This window comes from Engystomops pustulosus, chromosome 4 (assembly GCF_040894005.1).
Source record: "Engystomops pustulosus chromosome 4, aEngPut4.maternal, whole genome shotgun sequence".
Taxonomy (NCBI): Eukaryota; Metazoa; Chordata; class Amphibia; order Anura; family Leptodactylidae; genus Engystomops; species Engystomops pustulosus.
The window spans coordinates 208,248,771-208,264,403 of record NC_092414.1 but is presented as its reverse complement, the minus strand read 5'-3'; the positions used below and the strand labels follow the sequence as shown (position 1 = coordinate 208,264,403).

Genomic DNA, 15,633 nt, shown 5'->3' with positions numbered 1-15,633 from the left:
ATACGATTACGGGGACAGAACATTTGTATAGGTTTTATAATGTTTTCATACATTTACAAAAATTAAAACCTTCTGTACAAATTTTTTTTTTTTTTTTTTGCCATCTTCTGGCACTAATACCTTTTTTATACTTTGGTCTATGGAGCTGTGGGTGGTGTCGTTTTTTGAGACATTTGATAATATTTTCAATGATATCATTTTTAGGAATGTACAAACTTTTGATCACTTTTTATAGATTTTTTTTATATTTTTCAAAATGGCAAAAAAGTTCCATTTTCGACTTTCCTTATTCTTCGATAGTCTATAACATGTTAGCGTTACTTCATGTGGCCCAAGGATGGCCCATTGATGGCCCATTGATGGCCCATAATTCTTAATACCATGAGCTATGTCTCTGACCCCTGTTTTTTTTAGGGATCATTGTCCCTGAGCTTCAGTAACTCATTCTCAGGTTATTTTGCCATAGTTCTCATATCTTTCTTGTCCTTCAGTTACTCATTAGATGGACTGTTTGCTATGTAAATCCTATAGAATATATAAGACAGCACTGACCATCGGAGGTTACACTGCATCCTGGACACAGCATGGGGTGCAGACTTCTGTGTCTCACCCTACTCGCCCTACTGGCTGGGTGCTATGCACAACCGTGAGTGATTTTATTTTCTATTCCCTTTACATTTAGACAATATAGAAATAAGACACATTGAGGTTTTATGTTTGTGTATGGTATTTTGTATCATTTTGTTAGCAATAGTAGCAATATTATGGTTCTCGTATACTGAGAGTTTCTCGGGAATAGGACTACCCAGTGTTATATAGCCGTATGTGATGGCATTGTGTGGGAATCTAACCATGTTATACTGTACATCTAAAAATCTACAGTCAAAATCTTTCTTACTGTGGAAATATCAAAAACTGTTGTTATTGCTGTGATATGTTCTTATCTTCACTACTGTATCACTTCTTAGCAAACTTTCCACCTTACTATTTTACCTAAATGCAACATCCAGTCTCATCCAACCACTACACTGATTTAATACATTGAGTAGTCCCCACACTTTTTGCCTATTCACCATACAATATAATTCCCACTTCTCCCCATTTGGTGGTACCCATTTATATCTACCAGTCTCCTCAGTCTCAGACATGATCTACATCTTCCAATCCCATAAAGAAGATTTTTTTTCCACTTGCAATGGTTTCACAGAATTTTTCACCCTGGACAATCATATTCAAAGTTTCAGATGCCTTATAAAAATGCATGATTTTAGGCCGGTCTGTTACATTAGATGGTCAAATTTGTGTAAATTTCTTCACCCTAAGCTCGTCCTTGTCTGTTGACCTCTTCCTTCGTACATGATTGCTAAGAACCTGACCCTTTGGCGTGTGCACAGACTTTCATGGTCCTTTGGAGTAATTTACGTGTCCACTCATCACTAATAGTAAGATTACTGAAATGATTGAGTAACACGGGAAAGTGGAGTAAAGGAGAACTGTCCATGTTCTTGGTGGTCCATAGGTCAATGTTGCATTACGTAAAGTCTCATCACAGGACGATAGTCCAGGTGTGATTTTTTTTTCTTTATTTAAGAATAAGATGCATTTCCTTCAAAAATTTTAGTTGGGGGGAGGGGCAGATCTATTTGCAAATATATCCTTTGATTGCAGATCTTCTGTTCAAATAGGGGGACATTAGGAACAATAGGAATTAAGACAATGGTGTTGACTGTCCCTCCTTAATACAACATATTCACACTGATCTAGCTTTCCTCATGTCTAGAGCCAGACCATGGGACTTCTATTTATCTTGAACAGTATCACAAAATCAGGAGAATGACTATTAAAAGGGTTTTACTTGCCCTATTATGGGGTGGCATCTTATCTGACCTTTTTAGCTAATTTTTGCTGTTATCTTTGACACAATGTTTTGTGCCTATCCAAACCATAGCGAGTGAATCGTTATAATAAAGGATAATAATATTTACCCAGCAGTCCCTGCAGATATATTCTCATTCTGTTGTTTGAATAGTAATTTTTATGTTTTTGCTACATGATAGGTGCACCCTCATTACACCTAATGTTCTACGTGTGGAAAGTGAAGAAACCATCGTCCTAGATGGACACAACAGGCCCTTTGAGGCTGAAATTGAGATTCAAGATTTTCCCAAGAGAAGTTTGAATTTAGGAAAGAGAAGGGTCTCCCTGAATAATGACAACAAATTCATCGGTTTGACTACAGTCACGGTAATATCATAGCAGAACACAATATTAAATACTGTATATCACATGGATCCATGCTTGATCCATACTTGATCCAATTGTCAATTCTCTTCCTTTCATCTTCTCAGATTCCAACTAATGATTTGAATATAAACCCAAAAACCAAGCAATACGTCTATGTGACTGTGAAGTCTCCTGTGTGTAATCTGGAGAAGGTCGTCCTGCTGGGCTATCAAAGTGGATATGTCTTCATTCAGACGGACAAGACCATCTACACCCCGGGGTCTACAGGTATGAAGATGTAATTTTGGGTTACAGTAGTGCAGATGTTGTTCAGGACCCCTGTATGCCTCATTACAGTGACACATTATAAGAATTCAAGATATTGGGGGAATTTATTAAGATTGGCTTTTTAAAATCCTGGCCTCTTAGTAGATACAGAACAATCTCTGCTAGGTCAGACCTGTAGACCAGGTCTGATCTGCAAAGATTTCGGCTATAGTCCCTGCCAGTTTTCATTCACACACCTTCCCAACCCCCCTGTTCGCTGACACACCCAATGTGGTATATGGGTCAGAAAACAGTCCAAACTTGCAGGGAAGACAAAGTAGGTTATTTATCATTGGTTTTCGGGGATAAAAAAGTCTCAAAGTAGCCCCATTGAGGTTTTTTGAGACTTTTCTCTGCTAAAATGTCTCAAAGGACTATTAATGTGGTGTAAATATAGAACTACCGCTAGAGCAACATCGGGTAAAGCCACATTCATGACTTCAGACTTTTGCAAAAAGTCTCATAAAATGTCTCATAGTTACTCCAGTCTCCTGCTGGTCTATGTGCTGGGACATTTTATTCATTTTGAGGCCGATCTGGGACTTTTTGAAAAAAAATCCAGACAGGAAGTAGACCATAAGAACATTTATTAAAGGGCCAAAGCCACTTTAGTGCAACTGATGTGCAGAAGATCTCCAAAAATAGACAGAAATTTCCCAAGGAGCCACCTAATGATAAATAACCTCCATAATCTCCCCCATTGAGATCTGCTTTGGACCTTAGCAAATACATCAAGTGTCCAACTGGTCTCGAAAATAGTCTACCTTTGAACCATTTAACTTTTTTTTCTCTTTCTTTACTCCACAGTTCTCTATCGCATCTTTTCTATGGACTACAAGATGTCCCCTGTGAATAAAGCTGTGATAATCGAGTTTTTGGTAAAATAAATTTTTGAATCCTATTATTGTGAGCACAAAAATTATACTTTATGGGGCACCTTTGCTAAGGGCCATGCACCAGTTGTCTGTCTGACTTTTCATGTTGTATCTAGTGCAAACTGCTTGCCCACGTATTTAAGAAGTGACTGCAGCACATTTGTGTCGCATGCGACCCTTCTGTGGCACGGCTGCTCTATTTATCATGCGACTCAAAGTGGGGGGCGTTCCGGTGCTCAGCCAGACCTTGTGCCAGATTTAAAATCAAAGATCGACAGGAGTGTGCTGCACACCCCATGTTAAAGGTGCACCAAAATAAAAAGTTGTAGGAAGGGTAACATTTTCTAAATCATCGGTAATAGAGCATATCTCATTAAAGGAATTATTATTATCACCTTGTGACATAATGAGGGGCATTCATTGATGCCTAATGACTGATATACTTTAAGCAGGTCATGAAGAGAGATACGCTATGATAAACAATGATCAAACAAAGAAATGTTAAAAGGTGTGAACATCTTCAATGCGTCTAATTTGGACTCTAATTTCTCGAATACTTTTTCATTACAATTGAAGCTTTGTTTTCTTCTCAAATTATTCTTAAATTCTTTGCAATTAAATTATTCAGAGAAATCCAGCAGAATCTGCCAAAAGTATTCTGTGTATCTCTTATCTATCTTCTCCTTAGTGGTTAGAAACACTCATTTAAGCTGATTTATGGTCTAATAAGTAAGAATGTGCCGAGCCATTAAGGTTTTGTTTTGGTCTGAACCTAAATACTCGCCCCCACTGGTAACACCGCTGACACTTTAAATGGCGACAAAATGCGAGGGCCAATTTCCCGAAGATTGACGATCTTTGGAAGTTTAGCCGGTGGCATTTAAGATGTTAGCACCTGCGATCCTGGGTATTTAGGGTGAAGTGGGTGAACCGAATGCCATACTCAAACAGAAGTCTGTGTTCGGGGGCATTGTGGGCTAATGTCCGCTCATCTCTACTCATAAGTAAAAAGATTGAAAAGTACAAGGCAAAAAGTCAGACTGCGATGAGAGTGAGAAGAAACTTCCACAGACAATGAATACCAATCAGCTAAATGTTCTTAGAACATATTAGAGGCTATAAAAAAGGACCACAGGATAACGTGCAACTGCCAGTCTGGAATCTTCAATATTGCTCATTTTTGATCTTTTTGATTTTTATAGATATAGTAGTTCCCAATAATTGACCCAATGATAGATCCATATAAATGGGGATTTCTACCCATTTATTTCTTCGTCAGTTTCTTAATTTATGTCCTTTTTTCATACAGACGCCCGAAAGTGTAATTGTTAAGAGAGATACAATAAGAACTGACGGAAACTCCGGCATCATTTCCTTATCCTACAAACTTCCAGAACTGGTCAAGTAAATATCACATTTTACATAGAAATACTATATTGTGTCAAGTTTATGGACCTTAATTGGTAATTTATTCACTTTGCTCTCGATCATACGATTCATATTCACATGATGCAATGTTATAAAGATCACTGAGTGATTGGTACCATGATGTCATATTTGTGTACCTCCACAGTAATGGTGTATGGACCATATCAGCCAAATATGAAGACTCTCAGCTCTATAATTTCACCACAAACTTCGAGGTGAAGGAATATGGTAAGAGGATATCACTAGGGCTCGTGATAATGTTATCAGTTACAGTTGGATCTATAAGGATCTGTTACTATTTCTTCTCTTTCCCCTATAGTGCTTCCCACATTTGAGATTAAACTGATTCCGTCGATTGAATTTTATTATATTGATAATCCTGTGTTTGATGTGGATATTCAAGCAAAGTAAGTACATGATCAGTGGGAATGGAATATACAAGTAATCACATACTATTAAAAGCAATTTTAAAAACGAAATACTTGCATGAGCCACCCCGGGGGAATGGGCATTAGAATCGGCGATCTATAAATCAGATGGAAAGAGTTGAGCACATGAGGTTGTACTCATGTAATGAAGGCTCTTATCCCTTAATATTAAGCCCTCCCCCCCACCAAACACACCTCACATTATAGTAAAACATAACTTATAACATATAGGTGAGTTCAGTTTCGAAAATTGAAGTTGTGTGCCACTTGTTATAGGACTAGTCTCAAATAGTTAAGGCACACCATTCGGGCCCCCTACGCATCTTGGGCTTGGTTGGGACCGCACCCTCTGCACACCCTCAGGTTACTAATCAGCATTAATCAGCATATGGTTGGGAATTATGATTATTTCTGGCCAGGAATTGTGATTATGTATAAGTCTGGCATTGTGGAGGGACAGAGTTTTCCTCATATGCTGGCTTGTTGTGATAAATTTCCCCCAAATGTGTACACTCCCAGGTCACATATAAACTAAACATATAGGGGCACATTTACATACCCGACCACTGGAGTTCACTGAATGAATTGTCCGTGTATAATGCCCTGTGCCGCTATTAACTAAGATCATGCACCCGATATCCTGCATGTGTCACTTCCCCGCTCAGGTCCGTTGGAGTTCACCATCTTTTTAGTGGTGCATGTAAGTGCATTGTCTCGCGACACAATTTGAAAATTAAATCCCGCACTCAGTCCGAATCAGTCGGATCGTCCGACGGCACGCCCCCCATTTTCTGTCACATGGAGGCCAGCACAGCTGCGCCAAAAAAGGATCAAGTGAGCCAAAATCCCAGTAAATGAGCCCCATAACCTTAATGGTATACTGCCCTATATCATAATCATGCCCTTCTTGAGAACAATATAGGGTTTATTTCCACCTTAATATGCAAATTGCTTTTTAGTATAGCGTGGTTGTGGTCATGCTGTCAGGTGGACCCTTTTTTTCCAAGTTTTTAAAAGGGGGCAGGGGACTGTAAAGGCTGAGTTGGGTCTTCAATCTTAGTGATGTATCCTACTATAATAATCTCATATATCTTTTCTTCTTTTCAACATTAGGTTCCTCTATGGGAAGCCTGTAGATGGGACGGCATTTGTAATGTTTGGGGTCAAAAAAGATGACGTAAGAACCGGTCTACCGAATACCCTGAGACGAATTCCGGTAATAAATTTGTTATTCTAAAACCCTTATAGACTCACCTCAGAACTTGAGCTATCCTATTGTTTGCTTCATTTTCATCTTCCAGTTTTTAACTCTTTTGTTACTTATTGGTTTTGATTTACTATTCATCTTTTTATTAGATTCGTGAAGGAGATGGAAATGTTCAACTTCAGAGAGAAGATCTTATTAAGAACTTCAAAGATGCAGAAGAGCTATTGCAGTACACCTTATATATGTCAGTTACTCTCATTACTGATTCCGGTGAGTATCGTGAGGTGGAAGGTAAAGATATCTTCTAGTCAATATGATAAGGTTAGCCATGAGATGCAAGAAGAAATATTTAATTTATTGGGTGCATAGCACTGGGGATTTCTTCTCAATAATCATCTTTTGGAATTCCCTTCGGCTACTGAGTGTTTGGCAGGCGTCTGTTTCTGACGCACTATTCAATGCCAGGCTCTGCCGTAGATTTGCCTTTAACTTTCAACCATTAAGGTCTGAACAGCACTTTCTATAGCTGGTTCACAGATGCAGATGTAAACACCCCGTGCCAGCTAATTTTACCTTGCCAGTGGAGTTCGTGTCCCCTGCTGGTCCTCTTCCGGACATGTGGCACTCCGACAATTCCAGATTTGTTAAAAGAACCAAACACTTACTGCATGCACAGGATACGTCTGTAATACATAATGAATCGGGAAATTTATTCTGCAAAGAAAACACAAATTGGATTTCTAACGACTCGTGATCTCTCAATAGAATTCATCTCAAATGTGTTTTTTTTTTATCCTTCCAGGCAGTGAAATAGTGGAAAGTGAACTGGACAACATTCATATTGTAAAATCTCCATATAAAGTTCTATTTACCAAAACCTCCAAATATTTCAAGCCTGGATTGCCATTTGACCTTATGGTATGTGACCCTTGTTTACCTGTGCTGTATATGTGTGCTGATCAATCTTTACTTACCCCATCACAAAATAAGCTACAGGCTTACCTATATGATAGTCTTACCCAGTGGCGTAACTTGAAGGTGATGGGCCCCGGTGCAAAGTCTGTACCAGGCCCCCAAAGATAATCTATGGTTTATAATATTGGTCTCCTCATATGGGAAAGTAACAGCTTATGGGCCTCCTAAGCCTCTTGGGCCCGGTTGCGACCGCACCCTCTGCATCCACTTAAGTTATGCCCCTTGTCTTACCCTAAAACCTCCCAAGGTTAACCTGGCTATTTCAGTCATAAAACATTCAGAGATTCAAAGTTTGTAGACTAGGCCTCTGACTGGTGAAAGTTCAAGGTTACTTTAAAGGGAACCTGTCATTTAAATGGAACCTGTCAGCAGAAATTTACCTAATTAAGCACCACTAGTATGTTGTCAAGCAGATGAATACCTTCCAGATCATGATTCTTTCATGCTCCAGAGTTGTGAAATCATTTGAAAATGGAACTTTGTAGTGAGATGTGAATAGAATGTATAAAGTCCAGGAGACAAAGATTTTACCACTGAAGTCAAGCTCTCCGTGCTACAGAATGTCCCCTCCACCAGGAATTCTCTTTAGCGGGTCACACACAGCTAATGCCCCGAGGGAAGGGGGAGTGAGGTAGCTGAGCCATGTCATGGCTAAAGAGAAAGTGCACCCCTTACCAGTCAGGAGGCTGGCGGTGAGGCTAGGCTAGAAGAACATGAATATGCAGGGATGGTCATAGAGACAACTCTACGATCAGAATGGGGAAGCTAAAATGTCAAGTTCCTTTTCATCATCTGATCGTACATTTGCTCAAACCACCGTCACACCCTCTTGCTATTGAGCCAATAAATTAGCCTTTTTACTAGAGATTAGCGTGCACGAAATTTAAAGCAAAGCTCCCACTTAGGTAGCCATGATTTAAACTAAAAATACTTTCATAAGAGGTGTCATTGGGAGGGAGGAGCCCACAGGGAGAGGCAAGAACTTGTCCACGAAATGGTGCAAACGCATCTTCCAGCTTCCCAGTACTTATTGTAGACTATGAAACACTGTTACTAGGGAAAACAATTTGTTTTCTGTGTACTGTTCCTTATACGGAAAAATAAAAAAGTTATGGATTTTTGTGAAAAATGCAAACACAAAAAGCAATCATTTGGGGTTAATGTTGCTTTCCGTGATAACATTATTGATGACCCATACTAAGCCATAGCTGCTCGGTGTGAGATTGTTGGTTGTAAACCATGCATTACCCCCACATATTGTTTGCTCTCAGCAGCTGAAAAATAGAATGAAACAGGAAGCAGACAGCGCCATTTCCTGTGTAGTGGCTAAACTGATTTACTGCTGCTTATCGCCTAATCAAATTAGAGTGAGGTGTTCTGCAGTAACCTGAATTAGGCACCAAACAGGTTTCTTTGCTTTATGATACCTTCTCCATTCATCTGAGAAAAACAGAATTGTGGGAATGCTGGGTATTGGACACCCACCAAGCTGGTGCTGAAGATACCGATCCAATGGATATGTTAAAGATTCTTAGCTCAAAAAACCTAATTAATATATAAGGATTTATCATTGCAATTTTTACAAAGTTAATTGAGCTGCTTTGTCACTTTCTATAGTTCTTGAATGTAGATAAATATAAAATCATCTCATCTGCTTTAATTTTAATGTAAACTTAATGTGTAAGGGAAATTCTCTTTTTTTTCTCTGTAGGTTTTTGTCACAAACCCTGATGGTTCTCCTGCATTTCGGATCCCAGTGGTGGCTGAAGAAGGAAGGATACAGGGTATAACAGGGAAGGAGGGAACGGCCCGGCTGACACTGAACACTGCATCAGACACAAGAGACCTTAAAATTACTGTGAGTATCTCTACACATCAATGCACTTATAATATAAACTGTACTTTTACTGATGGAGAGGGAGAGAGAAGATCCTGCCCATGAGCGCTCACCATGAACACTACAACGAGGCACCTTAGAAGCTGTTCATATAGGGTTCCCATAAGCCAAAGACTTTACTAAAAAATGGTTTAGATTTCATTTCTTAGGACAAGTCTGGTATTTCAAAATATAGAAATCTTTTCTCAGAAGGAAAAAGGAGATCAAAGAAGTAGGCCTCGTACTGATGTCTGTGGATGGATTCTAAGATTAGTTTATACATAGGGATGAGAAGACACGTTGAAGTTCAGGTTCGGCCAAATCTGAAAATCAAAGTTCTTTTCGGGTTCAGGTGCCAAATCGGAACCCCCACCAGTAACACCTGTACCAGCCGCCATTTTGCCAAGGATTCTCAATCTCAAAATCGTCACGGCTGTACCGACATTTAAAGAGATAAAATCCAAGATTTGATCCAGCTTCCTGTTTGTTGTGGCACAATTCCATAGAACCGTGGGAATTTATTATATATACTTGATACACAGTTGGCTTTTCATTTGGCCGGATCAATTTAAAAATATAATCCTGACACACATAGTGGGGCATTTATCAATCTGTTTCTTAAATCTGTCACGTAGTCATCATTCAATGGAGAGGTCGGTGCCCCAGGGTCAGAGGAGTCCTCTATTTTCCAATAACTGGATTAACCTTTTTATCAATGAATCCTTTATTCATAAGCTCCATCTTTTTATTTCAGGTGAGAACATCAAATCCTGCCCTTCCCCCCGCCCGGCAGGCGTCCGCTTCAATGACGGCCTTTGCTTATCAGTCAGGAGGGAACTACCTGCACATCGGTATCACCGCTTCAGAAATCAAACCTGGAGACAATCTGGCTGTAAATTTCAATATACGTAATAGCAATGCGGCCCTGCAGAACCAGATACAACACTTCACCTACCTGGTAAGTCATCAGACCTCTAAGACTCTTTTATGGATATACTAACCCTCTTTATGGGATAGAGATTGAAGAATGTCTATAGTTTCCACTGTGGAGAAAACCCAAGGTTTGACAATATACATTATTCTATCTGAATCATATGTACATTCAGGCTGCTGAACTTGGAGAAGTTATGTAATGTGTAATGAGTTCTAAGGCTTCTTAGATGTTATGACTGAAATGATAGACTTACCAGATCGATTCAAGTTTGTGCTTCTATCCAATGTTTTAACTCCTTTTTAGATCATGAACAAGGGCAGGATCCTGAAGGTTGGCAGACAACCTCGGCTGGCGGGTCAGTCTGTGGTCACCCTGTCTCTCCCCATCACAGAAGAATTCATTCCATCCTTCCGTATCATTGCATATTACATTGTCGGTAATGAGATTGTCTCGGACTCTGTCTGGGTGGACGTAACAGACTCCTGCATGGGAACGGTGAGGCCTATATGCAGAAGTTGATGTTAATTTTGCTATCTGTACTTAATAGGAAATGTTTGATAACCTACCTATCCTTTATCTTCAAACAGTTGCTGGTAACAAGTCAAACAGAAAGAGACAACAAAGTCCAAAGCCCTGGTAGTTCGATGAAATTAAAACTTCAAGCTGATCAGGGAGCCAATGTGGGCCTGGTGGCCGTAGACAAAGGTGTTTATGTTCTGAACAGCAAATTCAAGATTTCCCAAAAGAAGGTGAGAAGTGTATATATAAGTAATTATTACTATAACTGATCAATTTCTGTTGTAAAAACCTGTCTATAATTAACTACTTACCTAGGTGTGGGACTCTGTGGAGAAATCTGACATTGGCTGTACATCTGGAAGTGGTGCCAATAGTATGGGGGTGTTTTATGATGCCGGCCTGGCCCTACAATCAAGTGTCCAAACAACAACCCAGCAGAGGACAGGTGATGGATCTTCCCTGTTATTAGGAAAAATGTAAAAAATGTTGTGAGATTATGAGTAGATAAAGCAAGTGCTGTGCAGGAGATTCTAAGGACAAAATGTGAGTCAACCTGGAAAGTAGAGGGATGAACCAAGAGGGAAGTCTTGAAGGTGATGAGTTGATGTGATGAAGAGACTAAGACTGAAGATTTATGAGAATATGAAAAGGTAACAAGTAAAAGTAAAGAAATAACAATTCCGGAAACAGGAAACAAAGAAAGCAAAGAGTTGTGGAAGGGACATGGAAGAAGAATGGAAATAAAACATTGCCAAACGTGTTCGAAAGAAATTATATTTGTAATAACCAATTATTGATTTAGAATTTTGCATAATGTCTGATAGATGTCTGCCAAGAAAAGCCGGTGTGTTGTGTAGTCCATATTGGACATTAATGATTAGTGTTTTCTTTTCCAATAGAACAACAATGTGAGATCCGTGCTGCTCGAAGACGTCGTTCCTCTGCACAAGTGATTGAACTGAAAACCTCCTACGGTGAGATGCTGGGGCAATTATCATTAAAATCATACATATCATACATAACTTCCTGGATAATTATTAAAACTTCCTGGAAAAATATATTTTTTTTCATAAGATTTATTTTCTTTAGAAAGGCATCCAGGTCTCTCATGAACACATACAAATTATTAGGTGCTCCTATCTATGGTGATGATAGAACCACCTCTCCTCTAGGTGTAGAAGATGTCCTCTGTCTATGGTGATGGTAGAACCGCCTCTCCTCTAGGTGTAGAGGATGCCCCCTGTCTATGGTGATGGTAGAACCTCCTCTCCTCTAGCTGTAGAGGATGCCCCCTGTCTATGGTGATGGTAGAGCCTCCTCTCCTCTTGGTGTAGAGGATGTCCCCTGTCTATGGTGATGGTAGAACCTCCTCTCCTCTAGGTGTAGAGGATGCCCCCTGTCAATAGTGATGGTAGAACCTCATCTCCTCTAGGTGTAGAGGATGCCCCATGTCTATGGTGATGGTAGAACCTCCTCTCCTCTAGGCGTAGAGGATGCCCCCTGTCTATGGTGATGGTAAAACCACCTCTCCTCTAGGTGTAGAGGATGCCTCCTGTCTATGGTGATGGTAGAACCTCCTCTCCTCTAGGTGTAGAGGGTGCCCCCTGCCTATGGTGATGGTAGAACCTCCTCTCCTCTAGGTGTAGAAGATGCCTCCTGTCTATGGAGATGGTAGAACCACCTCTCCTCTAGGTGTAGAGGATTCCCCCTGTCTATGGTGATGGTAGAGCCTCCTCTCCTCTAGGTGTAGAAGATGCTCCTATCTATGGTGATGATAGAACCTCCTCTCCTCTAGGTGTAGATTATGCCCCCTGTCTATGGTGATGGTAGAACCTGCTCTCCTCTTGGTGTAGAGGATGTCCCCTGTCTATGGTGATGATAAAGCCCCTCTTCTCTAGGTGTAGAGGATGCCCCTTGTCTATGGTAATGGTAGAACCAAATCTCCACTAGGTATTGAAGATACCCTCTGACTATGGTTATGGTAGAACCAACTTTCCTCTTGGTGTAGAGGACGCCCCCTGTTTATGGTGATGGTAAAACTCCCTCTACTTTAGATGTAGAGGATGCCCCCTGTCTATGGTGATGGTAGAAGCAACTTTCCTTTTGGTGTAGATGATGCCCCCTGTCTATGGTGATGGTAGAACCAACTTTCCTCTTGGTGTAGAGGAAGCCCCCTGTCTATGGTGATGGTAGAACCGCCTCTCCTCTAGGTGTAAAGTATGCCCCCTGTCTATAGTGATAGTAGAACCGCCTCTCCTCTAGGTATAGAGGATGCCCCCTGTCCATGGTGATGGTAGAACCTCCTCTCCTCTAGGTGTAGAGGGTGCCCCCTGTCTATGGTGATGGTATAACCTCCTCTCCTCTAGGTGTAGAGGGTGTCCCATGTCTATGGTGATGGTAGAACCACCTCTCCTCTAGGTGTAGAGGATGCCCCTCATCTATGGTTATGGATACAATTGCCTTTCCTATAGGTGTAGAGGATGCCCCTTGTCTATGGTGATAGTAGGGGGTTATTAAGTCTAGCCCTTACCCCTGATGAAGCCAGTCATAATGGTGAAACATGTCGGGGGGTTAATGTCAGTTCGTTTTAATTTGCATTGTTGATAGCCTAGTAGTTCTCGTCAGTATCAGTCAACAGATTGTTGAACAATCTATATTTAGGAGCTTACAAGTGTCATAAATAAGACATTAGATGAGTACAGTATATCATTGTTATAGCACAGGAGCACAGGTTTCATTCTGTATATACAGGTCTCTAATTGTTACAACAAAGGAGCACAGGTCGCAATCTGTATACATAGGTCCAGAGAGGTTCCGTACCATAACTGGCCAACCTCTACTAAGTGCTATTTTGACTGATCACGTGCAGCACTCAAAAACGGGTTGGCAAAACCTTGTTGGCGCTGATTTAAGCTCTAGAACACTTGAAGTGCATCCATATATAGCACTTATATCTCCCCTGACAAGTCTCGTGGCATATCGAACAATGGGCGTATTTACTTACCCCGTCCCTGCGCGGTCCCCGTTCTGGAATGTCCGCCGGAATGCCCGTCTGCCGCGATTCATGAAGATCCTTTGCCCGATTTCCTGCATGTTTCTCTTCCCTGATCAGGTCCGCCGGAGTTCACCATCTTCCTCCCGGTGTATGTAAGTGCATGGCTGCACGGCTGGGGACACAAATTGAATTGTTAAATCCTGCGCGTAGTCCGAATCCATCGGATCGTCCGCCCACCAAGTTGTGTAACGTAAAAGCCGGCACGATTGTGACACAAAACGATCTTGTGCGAAACTTTCCCCTGAGCACTCAGTAGCTTAGCTACTTTTTGTTTGTAGTTTTGTAAAAATTCATTACTTTACAGAGCGCAGTATTATCTGCCGATATTAAAACTGTATTGTGTAAACCCACTTTGAGGTAATTAATAATGCAATTAAAAAGAAGAGGGACCATTACTGACCCTTGTGAGTGTGATCCACTCATGATTTCAAGCCAGAATTATTATGCATCTGTATTGACATGCCAGGATGGAAATGTAGTAGGATTTTGTGTTATATGATGTGTTTGTGATACTTTCTTAGTCAGTTTTGCACCTTTTAAAGAAGAATCACTTAAATGTAACTTATCAATAAAAACTTATTTTTCAGCCTCCAAATATAAGGAGTCATTGAGGACATGCTGCAATGATGGCATGCATGAGAATCCGATGGGTCACAGCTGTGAAAGAAGAGCAGAAAACATCTTAGAAGGCAAAGAATGTGTGGACGCCTTCTTGGACTGCTGCAACTACTTCAAAAAGAGGAGGGAAGAGGAGGAAAGGCTAAAAGTTGAAGATATACATGGCAGAAGTAAGAATTGGGAACTTCAAGTTAAATACAAAATATTAATGATGCCACATCATATCCGCTATACAAGAATTTTTTACACTCTCTTACAAATGGAGGGAAGTTTCCAACGCAAGTCTTAAAATTCCCCCAGCAGGAGTTCTGGTGCCCATATCTACTAAGAAGTTCTGGTATCTTAGTAGATACAGGCCCAATCTCCACCAGGTTGCACCTGTTGTGTCCAGTTTTGACATGGCCAAGTTTTCTGTTATGGTCTCCATCGGTTTTCCAGAGGAGACTATATTAAATCCGGTGGTTCAGGCATTCACTGGTGCAGGCTATAGTTAGTTCATAGGCAGTAATGCCCTGCGTCAACCCACTGCCCATGCCCCTTCACTCCTCTCCATGCCCATTTTGGGGAGTATAGGAGCAATTCCTGGCTATGCACCAGGAATTGTGGGCTTTAATGCCTGTTTTCAGCTGTAAAAGCCCTGATAAAACTGCCCCATAGGGGCACATTTACTTGCCCATTCCGGATGAGTTCCTGAAAGTGCATTGTCCGACTACAACGCACTCTGCCGCGATTCAATAAGATTAGGCGCCCTGTATCCTGCATCTGTCACTTCCCCGCTCAGGTCCGCCATAGTTCACCTTCTTCTTCCCGGTGTATGTAAGTGCATGTCTTGCAACATAATTTTAAAGTTAAATCCCGCGGTTAGTCTGAATCCATCTGAAGGTCCGATGGTCCACTACCCCGATTTCTGTGGCATGAAAGTAGGCGTGCAACACAATCCCCTTTCTAAATAGCTGTCACAGCGGCACAAATCCCGAAAAAATTCCAAATTCCGACGAAAGTAAATAAGTCCCATAGTGTCTGTCATTTACTCCTCTATTACCCATAGCTTTGTAAAGATGCGGTTGAGTTCCTCCTTAAAGAGGACCTGTCAACCCAAAAAAGACCCCCACCAAACATGCACCCCATAATCTTCTCCCCAACTCCTTACTATTTATGCTAAATTTAT

General features: G+C 40.8%; 1 protein-coding gene across 1 annotated transcript in view; it reads left to right on the top strand.

Annotated features, from left to right (window-relative positions):
- Positions 1-530: 530 nt before the first annotated feature.
- LOC140128223 (A.superbus venom factor 1-like) overlaps positions 531-15,633 on the top strand; it is a 33,737-nt gene continuing 18,634 nt past the window's right edge. Inside the window, exons 1-17 of the mRNA XM_072149761.1 lie at positions 531-646; positions 2,058-2,244; positions 2,349-2,511; positions 3,358-3,428; positions 4,735-4,829; positions 4,999-5,081; positions 5,173-5,260; positions 6,395-6,497; positions 6,638-6,758; positions 7,291-7,406; positions 9,175-9,321; positions 10,094-10,297; positions 10,577-10,768; positions 10,861-11,022; positions 11,108-11,237; positions 11,692-11,766; positions 14,435-14,635. Coding sequence (XP_072005862.1) covers positions 585-646; positions 2,058-2,244; positions 2,349-2,511; positions 3,358-3,428; positions 4,735-4,829; positions 4,999-5,081; positions 5,173-5,260; positions 6,395-6,497; positions 6,638-6,758; positions 7,291-7,406; positions 9,175-9,321; positions 10,094-10,297; positions 10,577-10,768; positions 10,861-11,022; positions 11,108-11,237; positions 11,692-11,766; positions 14,435-14,635 — 2,200 coding nt within the window. The 5' untranslated portion in view covers positions 531-584. The remainder of the gene's footprint in view (positions 647-2,057; positions 2,245-2,348; positions 2,512-3,357; positions 3,429-4,734; positions 4,830-4,998; positions 5,082-5,172; positions 5,261-6,394; positions 6,498-6,637; positions 6,759-7,290; positions 7,407-9,174; positions 9,322-10,093; positions 10,298-10,576; positions 10,769-10,860; positions 11,023-11,107; positions 11,238-11,691; positions 11,767-14,434; positions 14,636-15,633) is intronic.